At 36.5% G+C, this 26,125-nt stretch overlaps 1 protein-coding gene across 3 annotated transcripts in view; it reads left to right on the top strand.

Annotated features, from left to right (window-relative positions):
* Nucleotides 1-26,125, top strand: part of CUNH8orf34 (chromosome unknown C8orf34 homolog) — a 394,342-nt gene that overhangs the window by 350,679 nt on the left and 17,538 nt on the right. For 2 of the 3 annotated variants that reach the window (XM_028770071.1, XM_028770080.1), the window contains exons 11-12: nt 6,219-6,266; nt 16,402-16,495. In XM_028770071.1, the coding sequence (XP_028625904.1) occupies nt 6,219-6,266; nt 16,402-16,495 (142 nt within the window). The remainder of the gene's footprint in view (nt 1-6,218; nt 6,267-16,401; nt 16,496-26,125) is intronic. The other variant, XM_028770076.1, reaches the window with a different exon arrangement.

The raw sequence follows: 26,125 nt of genomic DNA, 5'->3' as shown, positions 1-26,125 counted from the left end.
AAAATTATTTTCAGGTATATCTAACATATGAAATTTATCTTTTGTATATAATAATAAACAAAAATTAGAGACAGATATTAAAAATAAAAACACAGAGTTAGGTTTAATGTATAAGTTAATAGAAATGTTTCCCTAAATGCAGAGAAATGCCTGGTGACATTATTTGTCTGAGATATCAATCACAATTTAAAATCAGAATGACACAGGCAGAGAATCCCAGACACAGAAGCCCTTGGTATTTTTAGAACTTTTGTATCTCACTTATGAATTTTTCTGTACATTCCCATTTGAGTCTCAGTTTAGGAAGCTAGTCATTTTAGCCATTTAGTCATTTTGCCAGGAGCAGGTTATTTTAAATTCAAAAGACTACATTGTATGTTTGGTTTTAATTATGAGGCTCACGTTTATATTTGACTGACCTCAGAGAGTTTATCCAGGTACTTTACAGATTCCAAAGTACCATTTATTAATTTTTTAAAAGCATAATGGAAGAGCATTTAAAGGCTTAAAGATTTCAAAAAGTAAAAAATTCAAATTGTGAACTGGTTTTATGAGGTCAGTATTATAATTAGGTTACCCACAAGATTAAAGCAGAATACTGTGTGTGGTCTTCCTTCTTCTGAATACATGACCGACATTTACCTCTTTACACAGACCAAAGGCTTAGGGACATAATCACAGATAACTCCACCAGTAAGCTGAGCTAACAACTGAGATAACAACTCCTTCTTATGTTTTACAGGTTTCACTTGGATCACCAGCTCCACCTACAAAATATGGTTTAACATCAGAAATACATTTATTTAAAATACATTTTGTTATGAAATTAAGTATATGCACACAAAAATCACTTGAATCAAACACTTGTCTTAATTAATCAACATTGAGAGAAAACCACAGAGGTTAAGAGCTTGACCTTTATCAGTTAGCTATGCGTCAGTGGGCTACATCCTGCTTTTAGCCCCTCCTCCTATCATAGACAAGTACAATCCTAACTCTGTATCACATAACTTTCCAATGTAAACATTTTCTCTTAGTATGCACCTCTGGTCTCTGTGGCTGATCTTTGTCACCTTTAGGAAATCAGATATGTCTTCCAACCTGTAACTGTCTCCTGTCTCTGGTGTTTTGTTAGAGCATGCCTGCTAAAATGGAAAGGAAAGTTCTCTTGAGATGTGCCTGGTTTGTTATATCTTCCCTTTTGTTTCATTTGTTTAATGTTCTAGCTTCGAGTTCTCCGCTCTTCATATAGTTGGTCTTCCTTGCCTCTTTTTTAATGTTTGCTACTTTAAAAAGACCTACTTTAAAGTTTTTTTCTTAAATTTCAATCTGAGAGTTATTTCTCCCTAGGGGAAGTATTTCAATTCAAAGAATATAGGTGAAAAATGAGTCATATCTTTTTATGCTGTCCTTTTGTACACTGTACTTTCTCTGATCTAGCGTCCACTCATGGAGGTCACCAAGGTCACCATGCCCCCAAATATGGAGCCTCTTGTTTTTAGTCCACCCACTTTTGTTCTACCTGATACTGAAGGAAATTAAAGTGCTAAAGTGCTTTTCCTACTTGAGTAGCCACTTTTAAGAAAATAGGAACAAAGAAATATTTTAAATCCTTCAAAATTGAACATTCTTACTAACAGTCACTATTCTCGTAATTATCCTTATTCATTTCCATTATCACTAAACGAACTCTTAGACATCAAAGACTTTGAAGAAAGGTGTAAATCATTTTTATTTAAATTTAGAAACACAGAGATTCAATACATCTTGCCTTCCCTCTCTTAAACCTTTTGATTTATTTTCATTTTGTATATCTGAGGGTTCTGCCTGCATGTATATATGTGATGCCATGCTCCAGCAGAGAAAGAGTGCTGATGTCCTGCATCGAGAGTTACAGGAGGAAATATGCATGTCCTCTGCAAGGCAGCAAGTGCTCTCAAGCACTGAGCCACCTCTCCAGGGCATGTTTTGTTCTTAAGAGAAATTTGATGAAATTTGAGGTTATGTCTTCCCAGAACAGACATCCTGCTATACCAGAAACCCTTAAAGCAGAATGAGTCACAATCCCACTGCTCTAATAGCATCAGTGGTTTGTGGTGGTGGTGTTTGTTCTGTTTTTTAAGGGTTTTTGCTTTGTTTTGTTTTTTGATTTTTAATCTTAGCCATGCTAAAGTGCTCAAGTATCTTCTCTACTGAATGAACCTGTCATTTGTGGGAAAAGGTAGTCAGACATTATATCTATGCATAATGTTATTGATAGATTTTTTAGGACATAAATTTCTCACTTGATTTGAAAGAACACTGGGCAAATTTACACAAAATCCTAAACACACCAGTGACTTCACAGACCTCTGATCTCACCACGGCTTCCCAGGTGTTGATTTGTAGTTTTTACGTAGCCAGACAATAGTAGCCATTGTCCATAGGGTCGGCAAAGCTCAAAAAGTTGAATTCCCCTCTCCTCACCTCCTGGGAAGATGGTGCATTTACCCTGTGTAATGATGCAGTTGGAAAGCAGAGATCAACCACATCTGCATCTCTATTCCACACAATTGTCATGAGAAATGAGGACCTAACACACTGCTGATAGCTGTCTATCTAACATAGTACACTCTGCAGTTCATAGTGTCTTTGTGATTTTTCTTGCAATTGTCATGGTTCCTTGTGTTTGTTCTGTTGTTTCTTAAGCAAAATTTTCCTTATTTCCAAGATCTCCTTGTGTAGTTTTGATATCAGGCTAATTGTCTAAATCTTTAAGATAATATTTGAAAACAATATTAAGCATGACTGTGCTCTTTGTCCATAATCTTATATGTGAAGTATCAATAATAGTTCTCAGTGTTTCTGATCTCTCAGTATCTGCTTGGTCAAGAACGAAAGCCTGGATACTTTTCCTCTTAGCTTTTCCTGTGGCAGCTTAATGTTACATGAGTCAGGGGATTTTTATACTTGATCCTAATTGTCTGTCTGTTCTCCCAAGGCAAACTTCTTATAATGGGGTAAGTTTTTATCCAACTATTTGTCCTGATTATGTACAACCATCTGAGACTCCCACAAAGTGCTTGATACCTCACTGAAATAAATGATGATGACATTTGATGTTTTGCTTGGTTTTGGGGATGACTTGACCAAGCCCATTGATTTTCTATCCTTCTGTGGGTAACATGTAACTCAGGAACTTAAGATGGAAGCCTATGTGCTAGCATTTTTGCTTAGTTTTGTCTAAGTAGAATAGGAACCAAAAGCATTTCAGTGAAGTAGGCTTCTCATGAAATTTTCTTTGAAGAAAATTAGTCCCACAGACCTTACACAGGTACTCTTGTAAATAAATACTCCCTTCTGAGAGAGCCAGTCTGTGTTTTGTCTAAAAATTAGTAAGAGATGAATAATAAAAAAAATGCTTACTGATCAAAGCAGGAGACTCACATAAATAGTTAAAATGCAAATGGAATGAGGAAAGGGTAAATTTAATTCTGCCACTAGAATATTCTACATTACTGAGACTGTTTCTTCAAATATAAAATATCTAAGAAGGTGACTCAGGCCTTCCTTCCTAACAGCTCACACAATCTGGTAGGGGACTCTTGACTCCAGCCTAGCTCTCTCCAACTTTCTCCGAGTTTGCAGTATATTTTCTGTATTTCACAATATTTCACAATATTTTTATTTCAGCTGTGACTGTATTAGAAATTGATGATAAGTAAGACCATGTTTCAGGAACTACCTTCTCTTGTTTTTGTTTTTGTTTTTAAAGGCATAGTTTCCATATCTCTGTCCTTCCTCTCCTTCACTCACCCCCTTCTTTCTCTTTTCTATTTCTTTTACCCTCTTTGATTTTCAAGGGAAATTGCATTTGGGTATTTTTGATTCTTTCTTAAAAGGTGATTACCAAAATGCTATTGGGATGGCTTGATATTTAAAATACTGCTTTTATACTTAAGAAAATGTGCACTGAAATCAATAGATTTGCGCCATGAAATTGCACGTGTGTTTTATTTCCTTAGCACTCCCAGTTATAGGAATAGAGATACATTATTTATAAGTCTCTAAAGAAGCTGGGACATGCATGTGGCATCCAGTTCTTCATAGGGTTCTTGTTCTGATTTTAAAATCATCGGTTCTACCTATTGTCTTTGCCTCTGTTTACTGGGCCATGGGCACATTTGTAATCCTCTCCACCAAGTGGCTCCTTCCTTTATTACCAGCTAGAGACTTTAATTTTATGTTCTTCATTTATTGGAGCCACCAATGCAATAATTTGTGGATGAGGCTTGTAGCCAGATTCCAGTGTGTAAAAGGAATGATGTGTGGGTTCTCCTGCCAGTCTCAGGGCACAGACAGATTCTCAGAGAATGACGGCATTTTCTTGGGACTGGCAGGGCATTGTGATGGGCACGGATGAGTCATAGTAAACTCTGGGGTATCAACATGGATGAGGCAATGGTAAATTTTTAAAGGCAAAGGGGAAATCTTCACTGGTGTTGGAGACTTCTGGGGGACATAGCTCACTGGTGGAGGTGCTATTGCTGGGCAAGGTGAGACTATCTTGTACAGACTGTTGTTGTTTTAAAGATTCTTAACTTATTTTATAAATCTGTGGACATGTGTGAGGTGTTCCACATGTTCCATTGTGTGTCCAATGAGAAATTTTTTTCTGAGCATTTTAAAGGTTCTTCTCATGGACCAGAAGTCATGACTCCTTCCACTTTCTAACTTGCTTGCTTTAATTCTGTGTCAGTCTTACAAGAGTGATTTTATATTGATATAATTTCTGTTCATTGTCTTTTTCTATGTCATCAGCATTAAAAATTTTGGCACAGCTGAAGGAGCAAAAGTGTCAAAAAAAAGTGTACTTTATTGTATATTGATATGTGATCATCAAGAATACCCTCTGTCATTACCAAGTCTTAGCAGAAGACTGTGGGCATCTAGACAAATTGGAAAAAACATTATTTTCTAGTTGGAAGCAATCAAATTTTTTCAGTGAGCATACAGAAACTCTGAAATTGCACTTCATGTCCTCCAGTGTTCAGAAACATGACATGCAGCTTTTCTGTGGTGGCCACTTAGCATATTTATTGTCAAAAACAATTTGCCAGCTAGTCCTCTTTCTCCTGGCAACTGAGGTGAAAGAAAAGATAATTAGGCATTCGAGAGACATACTGGAAGGGTTTACAGCATCTTGGGGCTAGTTGTTCAGCTAATGAGGAATTAAGTGTTGAACTTGTGGACTCAAATTTCCTCAGTTTTTAGAGGGCTTACATGAATTTGATTTCTCCAAATAGTTTATACTTTAAGAACACAGAACTAGCCTATCCTTTTGACTGCTTTATGCATTGAAAAGTACCACAAGCTTAGAAGAATTTAGAGACTGTTAAACTTCCGTATATTGATGTGTGTGTATACAAATGTGTGCATGTGTATCTCTGTGTGTGTGTACATATATACATCAGTCCAATGAAATTACATGTATGAAAAAACTTGAAAAGTCACAAAAGGTACTATGAAAAACATGTTAAGCTTTATTCACATTTATTTAGCTATCTTTCAAACACATCCGACATCCTAGAATTTATCATTTCAAGACATCACAGAATTTATTTCCAAATGTTCCTGACTATGCAGTCTAAAAACATAACTTATCCAAACCAACAACTTGATTGATAGTTTAGAATACCTTTAATTTGATGCTTTAAATTTTAGTGATCTCAGGCTCACTGAGTTCAATGATGTATTAGCAAAACACACAAGTGGAGACTTGGCTGAGCACACTTCAATATGGCTAGAAAGACTGAATGCAAAGACAACATATTTAGAAATATGTTGCCTTTTCATGGAATAGTCTTAAGTCCAGATGTTAGATCTTCATGAAAATTTAGAGCACATGGAATTAGTGACTTCATCTCATTTTAAGAAGATAGTTAGAAAGTTAATAATGAAAATTTTCAAAATAATAAAAAACCTGCCTAGCATTCTCTTCTAATATTTTATAAGCTTCACTGACTGGTTGTTTGTTTACATGAAGTGAAATGTACTTACAAGATTAGTCTTTGTATGGAAAGAAATGATCTCTCCCTCCTAGGGCCCAAAGCTGTCAAAATGACAGGCTCATGGGCTTTGTTCGGGCAGGTAAGGGTGAGAGAGGTCTCCTTGCCCTCTATAATTTCATATTGTCCTTTCATTCCTTTTCTGACTTTTCAACATCTGTTTGCATTTAGGGAGAAGCCTCCAGTGGAGGACACTCTTTGAAATCCTACATGGAAGAAGTGAGTTTTTAGAGGATCTCCCATAGCATGTCATTAGTCTATCATGTGAGATGGAGCATGCATTCAGCTTTCTCCTTCTATTTTTTGGGCTCCTAATACATATATGTTTACAGGCCATGTTTAGAAAAGTACAATAAATGATATTATCAAAATCACTTTTGTTCCTTATTGCTAGAGGGATATTTTCTATCAATCCAGTCATTCTAAAAATGGAGGAGAAAGTGCATGAACTGAGTGCTGTTGTATGTTTTCATTCATAAAACATTTGTTGATATATGTATAATGAGAAACATGTGTTTTGTACTGAGCATGAGCAAAACAAAAGGAACAGAAAGACACAGTCATGGCCTTTATGAGAAGAGCAGTCATAATAGCACAGCACCCATTCATGTGCAAATGATGGTCAAGCTGCTGTTTGCTGCACCTATTACCATGTAAGGCACATTCTTGGAAAAATGTCTTAGATTCTTGGCTTTATATGTGAAGATACTGAAGAGTGTTCTATGTAATAGCACTTTTCACTTACTGACAGGCATTTGGAAACCCTCAGAACTTTTGCAGAGTCCCTAAGACCTGAAGAAACTCACGATGGTTATGAGGAAAGGAGCTTAAATCTTCAGGGCATGAAGGCGGCTTATGGATAGGATCCAATCTTTGGGTGAAATGACAGTTCTCAACAGGAACTGATCTGCTTCTGTGCTTCTTCCCAATTCAAGGGTCCACGCAAATGACATCTGAGCACACTGTGCTCCTTCTACTCAAGATGATGCGTGGATATTGAAATCCTCAGCTCCCAAATATCACTAGGAGAGGAATGTGGAGTGCGTAGTCTCTACTGGTTTGCCTATCTTCTCAGAGATAATTGGAGCTGTTCAAAAGAGCACAGGAAGGAATAACAAATTGATAGAAAGGAAATCACGGGGAAGATGTTCAGGCTCACAAGCATCCAAATAAATGGACAAAATGTGGGAGGATTGGAACATGAATACTAAATGTCAATTTAACGAATCTGATTCAAAAATACAATATATTTGATCAATTAATGTTACCCATAGAGAGTGGGAATTTTGTGGTCACTTATGCTCTTGGTCCCAGGCTTACAATGTATTGATGGGATTGGACAACATACTTCCACAGAAAGGCTGAAAATGACTCTTGTTTCTGGTCCAAGGCTGTAAAAGGAAATCCCTGAGGCATGCATGCGTGGACTGTTGGCTACATATCAAGAAGATGTGTGTTAGAATGAGATTTGTCTTATTATTTGTGCTTTCTGTTTATAAATGCTTTGAAAGGCATTGCTGCTACAAGGACAATTAGATCAGCATCAGCTGGAGGCTTGTTGGAAACAAGAACTCTCAGCTTCACAGGGTTCCAAGGACCCAGTCAGTGTTCATTTTGCTAAGCTTATTAAGGTCTCCATGGGTTGACAAATACCTCAGCTATGTATGGAAAGCATTTCTCTAGCTAAGTCTTAATGGAATGATTTCTAGAGATAAAATGTCAGCCTTCTGAGTCAAAAGGGACCATCAAAAAAAGAGGCTCACTCAAGGATGAATTAAGGCCATGCTGCCATCAGGGAGATACAGCTTCTATGGATAGAATCTTAAAGAGCTGTACAAAAGCATGTTTCTTGACTGTTACACAAAAATTGTATTAGAGGTAAAGCAAATTCCTTCTACGTAACCCCTAATCTAATCTATATGCTTTCTGAAGGAAAACACTACGCTCCTGCAACTTTATTCCTTACTGTGTATTGTTTGAAGTACTCAACAATGCAAGACATTTTAGGTCTGCCAGGACTATTTTGTGACCAAAGTCAGCAAAGGCTGTAAACTCCTTCAGGAAAAACAAACAAACAAACAAACAAACAACAAAAACCAAACCTATATAGATAACAGAAATCAATCATTGTTTTCTACACTATTTTCTTTTAAGATCAAAGTACTTCTGGAAAACTATTTCACTCTAAGGTATACCGTAAATATGACTCTAACAGATTTTTTCTACAATTGAGGACATGCATCACAGGAAAGCCCACCCCCACTGTGTATTGTAGAAAAGGAGGACAACTCTTTTAGGTCATTGGAGGTTTGTTTGCTCCTCTGTTCTCAGTCCTGCTCTGTTTGTTTATTAGGAGTATAAATGTCTTCAGCTTATGAGATTCATTATTGACTCTCCCTGTGTGAAGCAGGCAGTGTAAATGTTACCCATCTACCATCATGGTCCATTGCTGCATAGAATTTTCACTTTATATTGGTTGATGCTTAGATATTAGCTGTTTCATCAACCAACAAATTATCATCACAGTAAAGTTACATGGCGTTAATTAGTGACTTATGAGTTATTTACTAGTATTTTTCTTCTAAATTTGTATATATTTGATTCTTAGAAAATACATATTTAAAATCTCTAATGGTAACTTGTTTAAAATGTGAGATATAAAATGACATTGTTTTTTGTTTTGTTTTGTTTTGTTTTGTTTTTTTCATTTGGGCTTTTACTTTACTTTTCATGTTATAGGATCACCAAACAAAACAAAAATCCAATATTTGTGAATGTTAGAAACATTGACATGAAAATTGAACTTGCAAACATTTGTTTTTATTTAGGACAGAGTAAAAACTCAAGTAAACTATACTGTTGATGCTTTGATATATTTCATATCTATTGTTAAACTTTGAACAATTTTTAACACATCAACCTCTGTTCTTTTGTTTTGTTTTGCTTCCTTCCTGCAGGGCTAGGATTTTTTTGTCTTATTTATTGATTTATTATTTATTTATTGCTTGATTGATTTACTTACTTACATGCTTACATATATTGTAAATGAATTATGACCACACAACCACACAACATTAAGCAATTGTGTTGAGATCTAAATAGAAAAGGCAAGGCAACATAATTTCCTTTAAAATTATTCTACATAATGTATTCTATGTAATAATAAGCCTAGTCTTAGTCTACATAATCTATTTTTTAATCTATTATTTCAGTCTAGCATTTATATTTTGGGGGGGAAGGGATGAGACAAAGTCTCTTTGTCCAGCTCTGCCTCTCCTGAAACTCACTAGGTACACCAAGCTGGCTTTGAACTCACAGAAATATGCCTCTCCAAGTGCTGGGATTAAAGAAATGTACCATCATACCCAGCTGACATTTAGGTCTTTGGTCTTTAGATCTTTCAGCAAGTAAAAAATAAGATACTTTATGAGTCTATTTTCAAATCTTCAAAATAGCTCTTAAAGTTAAATTTAAGAGATTACATGGTCTTCACATGTGAGTTACCTGGCAACTTAAGTTAGAAATAATTTCCAAATATACTTTATCATTTACTATCATAATGCTATTGCTGATCAATAAAGTGAACTAAAAACAATTTATCAAATTTAAATATTTCTAAAGCCTTATTTCCATACCTTTTATAAGAAAACTAATGTTCTTAAAATACAGAGCATAATGTGGGATGAGCACAGTCCACAGCCTTCAAGTGCCCCAGACGGGGGGATGGGGGCGAGTGGTGTAGACACAGGCATCTATGAAGTGCTAGAGAGTGCTAGAGAGTGGTGTAGACACAGGCAAATATGAAGTGCTAAAGAGTGGTGTAGACACGGGCATCTATGAAGTGCTAGAGAGTGGTGTAGACACGGGCATCTATAAAGTGCTAGCCACAGCAACAGCGAAGAAGCTACAGAGAACCACAGAGTCAAGGCAACAGTTGCTGAAACTTTTCAGAAAGCAGTCATGACTTCATGAAGGTGGTGAAGGGCAGATGACAGAACAGCGATGGAACATGCAATGTGAACTCACTCAAGGTGACAAGTGGCAGCTTTGCCACCTCTAAGGGTGCCAGCCAGGAACCAGTACTGGGAATATGAAAACTTTCCCAACTCTTGGGCTTGGTTTGCCAGATGCACCATCTGAACTGGAAAGGAACTGATTATGTGTAACATGGGGGTCTCCAGATCACTTACACCCATTCAGGCCTGTCTGGTTCCCCCAGGTTGAGCTCTGTGACCTTCAGTGTAAATGAGCTTCCAGCTATATTTCTGATGGAGAAAGAACATTTACTTATAGAAAATGAATAATATACATTTTGTTCTTCAGATATACTAGCTGTTGGAAAATCAAATTAACTATTATCACTATCAGTTTATTCTCTCTCCCTCTCTCCCTCTCTCCCTCTCTCCCACTCTCCCACTCACACTCACATATACACAGAGGAATGCATGCAAAATGTCTAGGAACAGTAAATTAATGATGGAACAAGTTATACATTGTAACCAATAAAAGAAGACTTCAATCATACATAAGAGCAAACCAGAAATGTTAAAATGACGTTATAAATAGATGGGAAAATTGGCCAAATTAAATCCATCTCTACAGGCTAACAATCAATCACATTTACAATGGATGCGGCTTGCAGCTACACAGACAAGAATCATTTGTGGTGCTACTATTTTTTACAAATTACATAATGTGATATAGCAGATGTCTAAAGGACTCATGAAGCCACAGAAGCAAGTGCCTAGAAGGGAATGCTGGGAAATGACTAATTTTTCATGGACCACAATAATGCTTCATTCCTATCTCTGGAAAGGAAGTCAGCAAGCAGAAAGGCTTGCATAGTGCAGTGGTGTGCTCTCTCAGTCCTCTACACAGAAGAGAAAATAGGACAAATGGCTACTTTTTCTGAAGTAGTTTGAATTGGTTTGTACTTTTTCCTCCTTTTCTTTTGACAATTCATCATAGTTTCTATAATTTAGTTATAATGTTTTCTTTTTTTCTCAGAACCTATTCATTAAAAGTTATAGCTCTCGGACTTAGTTAATTCTGTATTCTTATATTTCAATTGCTTTTTAGGTTCCAATTGGAACACATAACATTGGACCACAGAAACATTATTCATAAAAAAGAAATTAATGATTTCAGAGTAATTGTGAGATATTTTGTTAACAAGTGCTAAAAGGCAGTATTATTAACATTGCCAACTAACTGTAAAAATGACTTAGAGGAATTTTTTTTGACTTAGAGGAATTTTACTTTAATAGAAGTACAGAATTAATTCTTTGTCATTTGAAGCACTCTATGAAATATATCTGGAGCAGACTAATGTTTTATGCACATCGTCAGGGTTGGTGATGAATGCTGTTATCCACTGAGCTAACTCACTTGCTATTATGTGCACCATAGTCCATGGATCATCTATTTAGATGGATTCCATGACTTGAGAGTTCACACTCAAGAGTTCATTCTTGAGGAAACTGAGGAAGCGTGTCTGAAAAAAAAAACATTGTCAGGATGTTATTTACATGTTCATACCTAACAGGGAGAAATGGTTAATTTATAATTAAAACATTTACAACAAAGGAACACGTTTTTCCTCTAAATATACTGAATTTCTATGGTCAGATGGATATAAATCAGTGATTTGTATCATTTTGAGAATCCAAAAGTAAGCTATACTTATGAGATAATAATACTGCTATCTTTAAATCTCTTACTCTGTAAGCAAAGAGAAGGATTGATTCAGGGCCAGTAGCCGTTCTCCATAAGATCCATGTCACTAGTACCCACCACACAGATACCTAGGTATTTGCTATACTTAGGGCAAAAAAAATATTTTATAAAAGATGAATGGTACTTTTTCTAGAAGCAGCCCTGAGAGCTTGCTCTTGCTAATATGAACCTTTGTGCTATACTGAAATATAGCTTAATATACTGCAGATTTTCTGGAGTAAACTTAGTGAGAAGGAATATATCAGCTCTTGTTTTGGAAAAATGTTCAGGATTTTAATTTCTAGACTCTATCTCAAAGAATTATATGCAGCCTGATGGGTGAGTTTCAGACATGCACTGCTTCTGTTGATCATAGGTAGGCAAGCTGGGGGCTTCTATTTCTAGCTCTAGTTTAGGGATTGCTGAAGTACAACAGTGAAATCCTCTGAGAGTGGTACTTGCTCTGTCATCATGACTCTGTGTCAACAGTGTAAGTTCTTCCCAAACTCGACTGAGTTCCACTTCTGCTGTATACCACTTGCAGTAAACCAAGACCAGTTAAACCTTCTTTATTCAGGAGCAAGGCATTAGCCTAGAAAGCCATTTGGTTATATTGCTTAATATCTTGAACCATTGTGGAGAAAATAACAAAACATATGACTTATTAGTTATATCCTTTATTATAAAATGGACTTTAATATTTGGGACAAGAATCTAAACAACAAAACCACTTTTCTAAATTAATTAACATTGTTTTCCTTGGTTACTTTATACTTTCTGTTTTAAGTAAGGAGCTCCAGCCTTTGATTTCTCCTTAGAAATCTAAAACCACCTTTTATTTTTTTCCTTCTTTAAAAACAGAAGACTGAATGATTTACTTTGAGAATTTTCAGGATTTGAATTTTCCCTCTTTGATACATGAAACATCCTGAAATTGTGTTTCTACATACACATTCATGCACACACAGAAAGAGAAAGAGAGCGGGGGAAAGAGAGAGTGAGAGAGAGAGAGTGAAAGAGAGAAAAAATTTTCAAGCTAATAAACCCAATATTTTCATATTTGCCCAGCTTCTTTGGATGCCTCTGCAAAGCCAAATCTCATTAGTTGACAAGAATTTAAAAATCTAATTAAATCCTAAGAATAAATGTCCATTTACATGTAAATTACATATTCCAAGATATAACTTGTTTTGGTGCTAAATTTCCTTTAGAAAACGCAGCTACAATCTTTCCCATTCAGCTTTCTGAAGAGTGGGGACTTAGATGTCACCTGCTTGTGAAGCACCAGGCATTGTCTACCTTAATACCTTTCCCTTCTCTCTCAGCTCTAAGACAGTGGTACCTGTCTGAATCTGAATGTCCATTGGATCGTGGTTTGAAGGCTTTGATGGAACTGGTTGCTTTTCTAAAGCTGTGGTCATCAGACTGTAGGACTTTTGTGGTAGAAGCAGGGCACTGAGGTGGCTTTTGAAGGTGGCCCTCATTTGTGACTACAGTCTGTTCTCTTTGCTTTCCTGTCTACCACATGAACATCCACTACGTGGGCTACTACTATCATAGAACAAGTGGCTTTGCCATTTCTTTACCACTATGAAGGACTGAAACCATACAGCAAAGTAAACCATTTCTCCTTCAATCTCTTCTGTGAAGTGTGTTTTCACAGCAACAGGAAGGGTAACTAACACAGAAGGGAACTCTGAGGGCCTTCGACAAGCCAGGATTTCTCACCCTGGGGCAAAGACATTTCACAATGGAACCCATCTCTCATTTGATAGGAATTTATATTTCAGTCCAAATCACAAAATGTTTTTAAGAGCTGCTGGTACAAAAAAAATATCAAGCTATTATTTTCTTTATGAAAATCATTTCCAAGATAGGGTTTCTTTTGCTTCGATTATTAAAATAAATGTTTTAAATTTACTGCAAAGTCACAGAATTATTGCAAAGATAAAACATAGTTCTTATGTTTCTCCCACTCAGATTCCAACTAGTATTAACACCTCACATTATTATAAATATATCTTGGGTCATTTGTCACAATTCCTCATTTTTGCTTTCTTAGTAGTGAAATCTATGCATTGTGCAGATTGCCATACCTGGGTTAACAAAGGGAAATTTAGCACAAAAGCAAAGTCTACTTTGTTCCAAGATCTTATGAAGAAGTCTGCATTTCATGTCATGTGTCACCATCTTTAATTTTATTATTTATAATCATAAATATGCAGACATAAATACAATGTATTTTTGAAAAGAACAACATCAAGATAAAACTCCTATTTCCATCCATGACTATTGAGGGTGTGTATGACCAGGGTATATAAGACACCTGACTGCTCTTGATTGCTTGGTTTGCAGTGGTGTTTGTCAGTTTACTCTGCTGTGGACTTATTCATTTTTCTCTCCATTTCACTGCCACCTTTTAAACTAAGTCACTCTACACAACTCAGAGTGGGAGTTACTTTTTAGTTTAAGTGCAGAGTGTACATATAAATTATCCAGACTCTTCCTATATGTGCATTTGCCTATGATCACTCATTCACACACTCTTTTATTGAGTAATTTGTTTTTAGCAAAAAGGATTCATAGATAAGTATTTTATATTGCAATTAATAACCCAATTCTGATGTAAGTCCATAATGAACTTAACAATTAAAACAGAGTCCCTCCATGATTCCCATTTAGTCTCTGAGTTTTCATATTCCACAAACCTCCAGTATTACTTGGTCAGCATTTTATTTTCTACCCCTTTAAATGTGAGTGCCTTATTTACCTTTAATGCATCATACTTTTTTGATAGTCTATTGTCCATCCTGAGGTTCCCTGATCTTTTTCACTAGAGCACATGAAAACATTCATTGTGGTACACAGCCAGTTCAGTTTCATCCAGTGTGCAATGTCATGTATTTGTTATAATACCACATAGCACTAGCTGGCTGCTTTGAAATGTCCCTATGCTTTACTGGCTGATTCTATCTCCCATACTCCTGGAAAAGTATGTGATTTGGGAAAGTCTACACAAGGACTAAACACCTCAGGAATTTATCATCAAATCAAGTATTTGTGCATAGTGTATTTCTCACACATGGGAGCTCTTTTAAGTAAAACTGACATTTACTATCTGCTAGTCCATGTTTCTTAGAATTGTGAGAATTAAGTTTCACATTGTTAGCATTTGTCAGAACAACAGAAGGCAAAGTATCCTAAGATGGAGGGAAAAAAGAGCAAAAATGGAGAAAATAATAACTGAATTATAGAGGTCAAGTAGGTGAACTGACAGATCTTATTGATTTTTTACTTTTTAGTAGAGTACTTTTTTACTAAAATTATGAAAATATTTTTGTATTTAAAAAATAATGCTTCTGTGTTTTTAAGGATGAATTTATACTCTCAATCTCTTTTGTTCTTAATGTTCTTCCTCTCTTTTCTTATTTTCTCCTACATAAGTGCCTATTTTGTGAGTCCCTATTTTGTGGCCTACACTCTTCATACCTTCTTGGGATGACCAGTTCCAAAAGCCTATCTGTGCCTTTGTGGAGTCCATGTTACGGCTGAGACAGGAAAATATGACTGGAAACTTACTCTATAGTAATTGCATATTGATCCCTAAAGTGTATAATGAAATTGAGAAGTAACTTGCCGTGTAGGGAAAGGGAAAGCTCTGAGTTTAGATAACAATCCAGCTCTGCAAGCATGTTGTCTTGTAGGAAAGAGATGAAAATGTTCATTGTAAAATATCATGTTAGCTTACAATTCATGACAATGTTCAGGAGTTATCAGATGACAGAATAGAAGTGGAAAGGAAACAGTAGGGATCAGAGACCAACGTAAACCCAATTTTACCCATGGAACAATGAGACACTTGCAACAACAACCAAAAATTATAAGCATGGAAACAATTTCATCATACAACTTCTTTAAAATCTCACCCAAAAATGACTTAAGAGGAGACCTAGAAATCATAAGAATGATGGCCCTTGTACTTCATAGATGTCCTTTACTGCAGACAAAACAAGAGTGGTGGGCTATGTATGTTCATCAACAGAAAGAAAATACACGAGTAAAGATGTATATATGAAATATTTTAACTGAAACAGAATTGAAGTTGAGTGTGGTCATTTGTGTCTGTAGTACTGGCATACTTACAAAACTTACATAGTGGAATCCCTTCAGTTCAGGAGATTGAGACCAAAGAAATAAGGCAGCAGGAAAAAAAATAGAAGGAAGGGGAAAATACTGAGGGAGTAAAGGCAGGAAGCAGGTGTCAGTCATCCTGATCTCTGTTCTTATAAAAAAAAGTTAGTCTTTCCTTGATAAAGGCTACTTCTATCCAGTTTTATCCTGTGCATTTTGTGATGTTATTTTCAAAAGCATTTATATAAAACATTGCCTCAGAAGGATTATAGTCTAGATTTAATTCTTATTGTCTAAATATTACTAAAGAAGAATGTAAAACGACTTTAGGGTTAAGAGATTTGTAAATATAACATGAAAAGGAATTTAAGCTTCAATTATTCCCCTGCTGTCAGGAAGGCCTTTAGGGCTTCTGAAATAGGACTTTATGGAAACTGAACTGCTCAACCTCATTGGTGTCTGTGATATCAAGCTAGACTTAATCTAAAATAATCTTTTTTTCTGGCAGGATGAGTCTTTGAAGCAATTGCAGGTTGTGCATCAGCCATGGCTCTTACCAAGCGACACAGAAAGCGAAGGAATTGAAGCAGAGCAAGACAAACGTGAGTAGGTTCCATGTTCTGTGGCAAATGCCTTTTAACCAACTCCACAATGGCATTGGTTCAGTGTTATCCTAACTGTCATAGAGAGGTTGATAAACTAACATTTGAAATATGGATCTTTTTTCTTGATACCAACTAAAATCTCATATGAAGTCCGAAGATTATTAATAATGAATTGGTAATATTTGGAAATTTCAAACTATCATAAGATTGGGTGATTATTGTATGAGGAATTACACTTATAAGTTAAATTATTAATAGAATACTCTGGAATAATCAGCATTAAGTACAAAAGAGGAAAATTTCTAAATCTGAAATAATTACAAACAACATGGGATATGCATAGAAAAACCAGGCACATGCCTGTAAACCAGTTCTTCCCCTCTAGCCTGTCTGTATATACTTAAATAGATATGAATATGTTATTGTTACATTCAGTCACTTGCACTAAATTATTTTAAAGCCTTTATAAAGTTTGGACTAAAAAACTGTTGCAGGTATTATATAGACAGACTACATGTATGATTTGAGTTACTTTAGCTACCAAATCAAAGGTGTCTGAATTTCGCCAAACCAACATTTTTATAGAATGCCATTTACTAACTGCATCCGTGTGGCTGTGCTAATGAACTAAATCTTTAAAGAAAGGATCTATATCAGTGTATTGAAAGTGACCCCACATTCAGGCTTATGTCCTTTCCCTGAAACTCATGCTTATGACCAGATAAAAGACATAGCTAAGCAACATAAAGGAAATAAAAATCCTGGGAATATTCTTCAACTTTGAACATTTAATACATGTTGGGTTTTTTTGCATATAATTTTCTCTAACTTCTGACAAGAAATTAGAATTTTCTCTATCTCTAATAAGGTGAAAATTAATACTTTGCTCATCTTATTTAAAAATGTAGCAAGTCTCCACAGGCATAAGAAGTGTGACTCAGTATGAACTATTGACTGACTGAATGACAGGGGACATTGGTGTTTCCCAGCTTGTTTAAGAAGGAAAATTTAGATTTAAAAAAGTAGCAATAATATTATTATAAATATTGTACATAGCTACACTGCAATTGTAATGTTGGATACATGGTTTTATTCATGAAGTTTCCTGAGTTGTCATTCTAAAGGAGGCAATTTCTTAATTCTTGTATTCAGACCTAAGACCAAAAATACTTGTTCTCAGCAATGCTTTACGAAGAGGTGACCCTTAACAATGGCAAATTGTTTGAAATAAAATCAGGGTTGAATATAATTAGGTGGTAATAAGAGCCATCTGGAAATGGAATGTTAGCCTGAACCAAAGCTGGACTCAAAGCATGGGCAGGCAAATAGTTTCAAGTGTGGCTTCCAATAGCCAGGTGCTAGGAGTGCCAGTTGGAGTCCCTGAAGCTCTGGCATGTTGTCTACTCTCACTCCATGTGTGTGGTTTGTACAACAGCTGGCGACTCACAGCTACATCACCTGCATCTACTTTCTCAGTGAAAGGAAATAAATTGTGTAAGTCTGTGTCAGAGTTTACAGCTTTATATCCTGGGAACTTATAGATGTGCAAGGGACCAAGTTCGTCTCCCCAACAGTAACTCAGATTTCTTGATTCAGTGTTTTATAAATAATACCTAGGTAATGTTATAAATTATTTCATTTTAATTATTTAATCACAAAACCATCATGAAAGGAATTTTACAAAAAAAAATCTTTGCAGTGGTACCCATTTCTAATTGCATTGCTTTAAAACAGGATTTTAGTTCAAATAGTTTTTATTTGTTTATTTTTGTTTTTAAATGTGCACCTGTTAGAAAGATGCTTTGGAACAACTGAAGGGAAATATTTATATACTTTGATTCTAAGCAAGCAGGACACTTGGTTAGAGATATTTCCTCTTTACTATCTTTTACTAACAAACACTAAGCTATTGTGTAAACAAATTCATGTCTACAGTGCAGATGCATGTTTGGATCTCTCAGATTATAATCCAAAGCCACTAAGTAAATTAAGTCCAGATGTCTAGATATATCACAGTTCTTCAAGACCCGGAATCAGAAGCTCTGTGCATTGACTACGATTCTGTTTCTTCATTTTTAATAAATCTTCAGTGATTTAGATTTAAATTTTTTTGCTTATCCTAAAAAACAAATGATAAGTATTGCAAAGCAAAGTTCAATGAATTAGACATTGTTTTTAGCATTGGTTTGAAGATACAAAAGAAAGCCAGAAAAGCATCCCGAAAGGCTAAGGGTGTAAGAAAAGGTGAATATTTAGGAGATATTAAATAAATCACTTATAATTTACACAGCACTGATTTCTAATACCACCACTGACGTTGCTGCTAGCCTAGTTTGGTGATGTACTACCCTCTGTCTCCTATAAGCAAACCCCCGACACTGCTCTGCATTTGGTGATCTGCCATGCGTTATTGTCTGCTCTCTGCGCTTCCTGTGGAGCTCTTAGATGCTGGACTCACTGGGGACCCTTTGCAGATGGTGTGATGTTTTTCTCTAGCTACTTCCAGGATTGTCTCTTGGGTTTTGTCTTTTGACGAAGTTTATATAGTTATGAACTTCCTCTTAGAACTTCTCATTATCTAAATTACTGTTTCTTTAATCTAACAGGTTTTTATTGTTGTTTTATCGTTTCTCATTCAAAAACCCTGCCCTTCTTATCTCTATGTCTCTTTTGGAGACTCCAAAATATACACACTCTTGCTAGTGATTTAAGAATCTCTAAGTTATTCTTACTTTCTCTTTTTCTTTAATGTTTTTGTTCCTCAGAATGAATAATCTCAGGTACCGTTACTTTTTTCCTCTTTAGAACATATAATTTCAATTGATCTATCTTTAAACTCTAATCTGTTCTTACATCTGCTCAGCTCTGGTATTGAGCCCCTGTCCAATAAATATGCATTTCAACTTAAATTTTTTCATTGTCTTTTATAATTCATATCTCTTTAATGATGCTTTATATTTATCAACATCTTTCTCATAGTTTTCCATAATTTTGACATCATTTCATACTTATCCAAATATATTTATAACAATTCATTATTTATTAAGCCTTATCTTGCGTGCCTGTCACATAGATTTCCCTGGGGATTGTTTCTGTTATCAGCTTTATTTGTGGACCCCAGTGTTTTGTTCTGTGACATGTCACTTGTTTAACTTTTTACTATATCATTTTTGGAATTGACTGCTAAAGCTCTCTTCAGTGGCTTAGGTGACAGTTGGACAGATATCAACATGAATCACACTACTTACTCTTATGCCACAGTGAGATAAAGACCTCCAGAGAGTAAAAATTATATTTTATTTTACACACAGATTACAGGATTTTAGTCCACAATTGCTTGCCCTTATGTATATATATAGAAAATGATATAGAATTACCACAAACTATAACTATTGGCAATATTACAACTTAAGCTTTTAATGCGATGCAGCATGTGTGTAAGAGAACAGCTGTTCCCATCCTTGCAAACAGGACGCAGAGAGCACACTACAGAGGATGGATAAAACCTTCGGTGGCCCATGGCCAGTGACCATCTTCTGCCAGCTAGAACAGAGCTCCAAAAGTTTCTAGATCCTCTATGGAGACTAAGAATTTATAACATGAACCATAATGCATCGTGTGTCGTGAAAACATAACCATTTTCAGTTCTGTTTATACGGGGATCTGTAAGTCAAGCAAAAGTGGGATATAGGGCCACATTAGATCCTTCCTGGAAGACATACAGCTTTGCAAATCTATGCAGCTTCCTACAGAAATCCCATTCATTAAATTTACTTCTTTCTCTTCCTCCTCTTTTTCTTTTACTTCTTTTTTTCTCTCTCTCTCTCCCTCTCCAGTTCCTTCTCTTCTTCCTCTTCTGCCTTAGCCATCCCCACTTTTTGTTCCAACTCTTGTAACTGCTTGAGGTGTCTTGTATTCACAACAATTATTCTTGTGGGTTTTTGTTTTTATTCTTTTTTGTTTTGGTATTTTTGTTTGATTGATTGATTGATTGATTTTAGTTTGGGTGTTTTTCGAGACAGGTTTCTCTATGTAGCTTTGGATACCCTACATCTAGCTCTGTAGACCAGGTTGGACTTGAATTTACAGAGATCTGCCTACCTCTGCCTCGTGACTAAGGGGATGTATCACCACAGCCCTGCACAGCCTTGATTGGGTTTAATAAGTATCCTAGATGCATGTGTTTTCTCATAGAAAAAATTTAATTGAGGAAAGACATGGAAGACCAAAAAGAAATGTTATCCAAGTATCCATAGAAGTCTAATTGTGATAAATGTTTAAATATATGCATTTGGAATTCCAAACTCATTCTGCTCTCTGTGCCTGCTAGGATGTTCTGATCATACAGTCTCCTAAATGATGAAAGTACTTATTTTCCAGGGGTTGCTGAATTAGAGGGAAATATTTTAATTGAGGTCAATGAAAACTGACTGTAACTTAAAGCTTTTGCTGAGCTATCTGCTTGTCTTGACCTAATGTTTTTAATCTCAGGAGTAGATACACAACAGCTCACTATGGAGTGTAGAGTCAGATAGTATCTGCCTGAGTCTTAGCTTCAAATTAAATTTAAAAGAAAAGTAAATTTTTAATAAAATTTGACATTGGAGAAGTTGTAAAAATGACATTGGAGAAATTCTTCATATTTCAACAGTTGAATCACTTAGACATTGATGTGGTGACAAATTTTAAGGACAACTCAACTGTATATCTGTAAATGAACAGACCAGTAAATCAGAGTGCTGGCATAAGTGGTAGAATTATTGTCCATTGTTGGATTGGGGGAAATGTTTCTGATAATTTTCTAAAATATCTACATAATAAAGTCACTACTTAGTTCTTGAGAGACAGGTTCTGCTTCATTATACTGAGCACAAGTCTCCTCTGAAGAATGCCAATCTGTGACTTGAGTCTACACTTCTGTAAGAACAGATGTCCATCAAATCTAACCTTCTCAGTCTTTATCTCTCTCAAACAAATAATGGGAAAGTTAGGGCTTCCAAATACTATTTGCTCATTCATCTTCCCTCATTACTAACAGAGAAAAGACCATATCCTATATCTTCTGGCCACTGCTGGTACTGTTACAACCCTACCCTATGCTTCATTTATGACCTTCCCTAAATCCCATTGCCAAGGTTTAATTTTGACTCTTTACATCAGAAGTGTGTGGGGTAGAAAATCGAATCACAGGATTTGACCATGTGTCTAGGCATTTCATCTTGGGAAAAAACCTATTAACTTACCTAAGTTATTTCTTTCCTGGTACTCACCCAAGATTTGACTTTGAAGTATGTGTAAGATACGGGTATTAGGGTTCCACAAATGACTGCATCACCATGTACCTGTTGAAGTACTAATGAGTAGATCAAAGATTGAAAGGTGTACAAGAGATGTGAATGGGGGTAGTGGATGGTCTATGACCTAAGGAAAAAAAAATCATCTGTGGTGAATAAGGTCTGACAGATGTCAGAGCTTCAAGAACCTTGTAGATCTTGAGATTACCATATTAGGACTGTGACTTCAAAGTAAAGACTAGAAATTCTATTGTTAATGCTATGGAGTTACAGGACAGAGAACTTTGGTGCTTTGTGATTATTTATGGATCATATGAGTTATCTTCACACTACAAACATTAGTAAGTAAAAGGACTTACATGCCAGAAGGAAATGAAGAATATCACAATAAAAATAATAAAACAAAAACAATAGAGGTAACTACAGAGATGAGCTCTCACAGAGAAAATTGCTAGAACTTGATATCAAATAGTAGTAGAGACTAGCTTTCTATATTAAATAAATTTTGGTAATAATTTAATCTCACATTTTTGCTTTAACTTTTATGCTCTTTAGAAAATAAACCTTTTTATACATAGGTTATGATATCTGAATCACATCAGACAATATACTCTCTGAGTTTCACATAGTAGACATATAATGACAGTGAACATTTTAAAATTGATCTTTAAATACTAGAAGAATAAGTCAAAGTACTTGCAGTCATTTATTTGTCAAAAGCAAGTGATTAAAATATCAATTGCAAGTCTCTACTGCAATACTTAATGTTGAGAACTATTTTGGTTATGAAAAAGGTTTGCAATTTTTGGAGTGCAAATGCCTGTGAATCACTCATGTAATGTTCTTATGTGAAAAATCTTCCCTACATCTGTGGTGAGACTCACAAATTATGAAATGTTAAATCAATTCCTGAGACCCTAGAAAAAAATCAACTAATGCTAACTTTTAATAGTACTGTTTTAGTTTTAGAATTTACTGCTGTGAACAGACACCATGACCAACGCAGCTCTTATAAAGACAACATTTAATTGGGGCAAGCTTACTGGTTCAGAGGGTCAGTCTATTTTCACTAAGGCAGGAAGCAGGGCAGCATCCTGGCAGGCATGGTACTCGAGGAGCTGAGAGCTCTACGTCTTGCTCAGAACGCAAACAGGAGAAGACGACTTTCAGGAATCTAGGAGGAATAGGAGGAAGGTCTCAAACTCCCCCCTCCCCACAATTACACACTTCCTCCAATAAGGCCACACCTCATAATATTGACACTCCTTGGGCCAAGCATATTCAAATTACAACATTCTACTGCCTAACCCCCATAGGACTTATTCAAACATGAGTCTATGAGGGTCATATCTAGGAATAGAATAGTGCAAAAATATTTTTAGTCAAACTTTAAAAGTCTCTAAAACAGTCTCAACAATGTTAAAAGTCCAAAGTTCAAAGTCTCTTCTGAGATTCATGTAATCTCTTAATTGTAATCTCCTATAAAATAAAAATCAAATAGCAGATCACATATGTCCAAAATATCATGACATGGCATATATATTACCATGCCAAATGGATGAATAAAAGGCCAAACCTAATCGAAGCAAACTCCAAATTGTGTATCTCCATGTCTGATGTCAAAGAGCTTTTCAGATCCTCAACTCCTTTCATCTTTGTTGACTGTCCACAATTCTGTTTGGCTGTTTCCACTCCCTGTTAGCAGTTTTCCTCTGCAGGTATCCCATGGCTCTGGCATCACAGATAACTTGGGGTCTCCAAGGCAACTTCAATGTTAAAGTTTCTTGTTCCAGTGTCTAAGATCCACACATGATCAAAGGGCGTGATTCACAACTCCAGCTCTCCTTCTGTAGTACTCTAGGTTCTGGCTGACTCCACTCCACTGCTGCTGCTGTTCTTGGTGATCATTCCACGGTACTAGCATTTCCAATACACTGAGGTCTTCTACTGCAACTAGCCTTCATCAATAGTCTTGCCTAGGCTCCTCTCTTCATCATGACAAGCCTCAACTTCCTTGCATGACCCCTTCAGTTCTCGGCTATCAACAGCAACTAAGACTACACCTTCACCAATGGCCTTCCTTGGCCTTTGACAGTGCCAAGCCTCAGCTGCTCTCTATGACCCCTTCATACCTCCAGTACCTCCTGCATGATTCTTTTTTTTTTTTTTTTATTGGATGATTTATTTACATTTCCTATGTTGTCCCCTTACCCCATCCCCCACCACCCCCTCCGAACCTCCAATCCCCTCGCCCCTCCTCCTTCTTCTCTGTGGATGTAACCTCTATCTACACCCCCCCCACTCCCACCTCCCCACCCTCAAAATTCCCACCCCCTGGGGCATCCAGCCTTCATGAGGTCAAGGTTCTCTTCTTCCACCTATGCCCAGCAGGGCCCTCCACTTTTACATATTCAGCTGAAGCCCTGGATCCCCCCCTAAGTGCTCCCAGGCTGGTGGTTTAGACCCTGGGAGCTGTGGTTGGTTGGTATTGTTGCTCTCCTCATGGTGCCACAAACCCTTTCAGCTCCTTCAGTCTTCACTCTAACTCCTCCATTGAGAACCCCATGATCAGTTCAATGGCTAGTTGTGAGCATCTGCCTCTGAATATGTCTGACTCTTGAAGGCCTCTGAGGAGATATCCATATCAGGCTCTTATCAGCATGCACTTCCTGTCTTCCACATCAGCATCTACCTTTGGTGATTGCACATGGGATAGATACTCAGGTGGGGTGGTCTTGAGACGGCCCCTCCTTCAGTTTCTGTCCCTCACTTTGTCTCCATATTTGCTCCCTTGAGTATTTTGTTGCTCCTTCTAAGAAGGACCGAATCACCCTCACTTGGTCTTCCTTCTTTATGGGCTTCATGTGGCCTGTGAGTTGCATCTTGGGCATTTCAAGGTTCTAGGCTAATATCCAATAATCAGTGAGTGAATACCATGTGTCTTCTTTTGTGATTGGCTTACCTCACTCAGGATGATAATTTCTAGTTCCATCCATTTACCTAGGAACCTCTCGAATTCATTGTTTTTAATAGCTGAGTAATACTCCATTGTGTAAATATACCACATTTTTTGAATCCATTCCTCAGTTGAAGGACATCTGGGTTCTTTCCAGCTCCTGGCTATTATAAATAAGGCTGCTATGAACATAGTTGAGCATATGTCCTTGTTATATGTTCGAGCATCTTCTGGGTATATGCCTAGGAGTGGTATAGCTGGATCCTCAGGTAATGCTATGTCCAATTTTCTGAGGAACCGCCACACTGATTTCCAAAGTGGTTGCACCATCTTGCAGTCCCACCAACAATGGAGGAGTGTTCCTCTTTCTCCACACCCTCGCCAGCATCTACTATCACCTGAGTTTTTAATCTTAGCCATTCTGACTGGTGTGAGATGGAATCTCAGGGTTGTTTTGATTTGCATTTCCCTGACGACTAAGGATGCTGAACATTTCTTTAGATGCTTCTCGGCCATTCGAGTTTCTTCCGTTGAAAATTCTTTGTTAAGCTCTATACCCCATTTTTTAATAGGGTAATTTGGTTGTCTGGAGTCTGATTTCTTGAGTTCTTTGTATATATTGGATATTAGCCCTCTATCAGATGAAGGATTGGTAAAGATCTTTTCCCAATTTGTTGGTTGTCGTTTTGTCCTATTGACAGTGTCCTTTGCCTTACAGAAACTTTGCAATTTTATGAAGTCCCATTTGTCAATTCTCGATCTTAGAGCATATGCCATTGGAGTTCTGTTCAGGAACTTTTCCCCTGTGCCCAAGTATTCGAGGCTTTTCCCCACCTTCTCTTCTATTAGTTTCAGTGTATCTGGTTTTATGTGGAGGTCCTTTATCCACTTAGATTTGAGCTTTGTACAAGGAGATAAGAATGGATCAATTTTCATTCTTCTACATGTTGTCTTCCAGTTGAACCAGCACCATTTGTTGAAAATGCTGTCCTTTTTCCACTGGACAGTTTTAGCTCCTTTGTCAAAGATCAAGTGACCATAGGAGTGTGGGTTCATTTCTGGGTCTTCAATTCTACTCCATTGATCTTCCTGCCTGTCTCTGTACCAATACCAGGTAGTTTTTATCACTATTGCTCTGTAGTACAGCTTGAGGTCAGGGATGGTAATTCCTCCAGAAGTTCTTTTATTGTTGAGAATAGTTTTCGCTATCCTGCATGATTCTTAAACATTGTCAAGTCCAGCTGCTGCCCAAGGTACATCTCTGTACCTTGGCTATCTCTGGACCACAGTTTCTTTGTGCTCTCAGAAAACACTTCACAGAAGATTACATCTAACTGATGCTGGTATATTTTAATCACCACTAATTTCTTAGCTTCA

Source organism: Grammomys surdaster, unplaced genomic scaffold (genome assembly GCF_004785775.1).
Source record: "Grammomys surdaster isolate TR1022 unplaced genomic scaffold, NIH_TR_1.0 64, whole genome shotgun sequence".
NCBI classification, from domain to species: domain Eukaryota; kingdom Metazoa; phylum Chordata; class Mammalia; order Rodentia; family Muridae; genus Grammomys; species Grammomys surdaster.
This window is presented reverse-complemented; position numbering and strand designations above follow the sequence as displayed.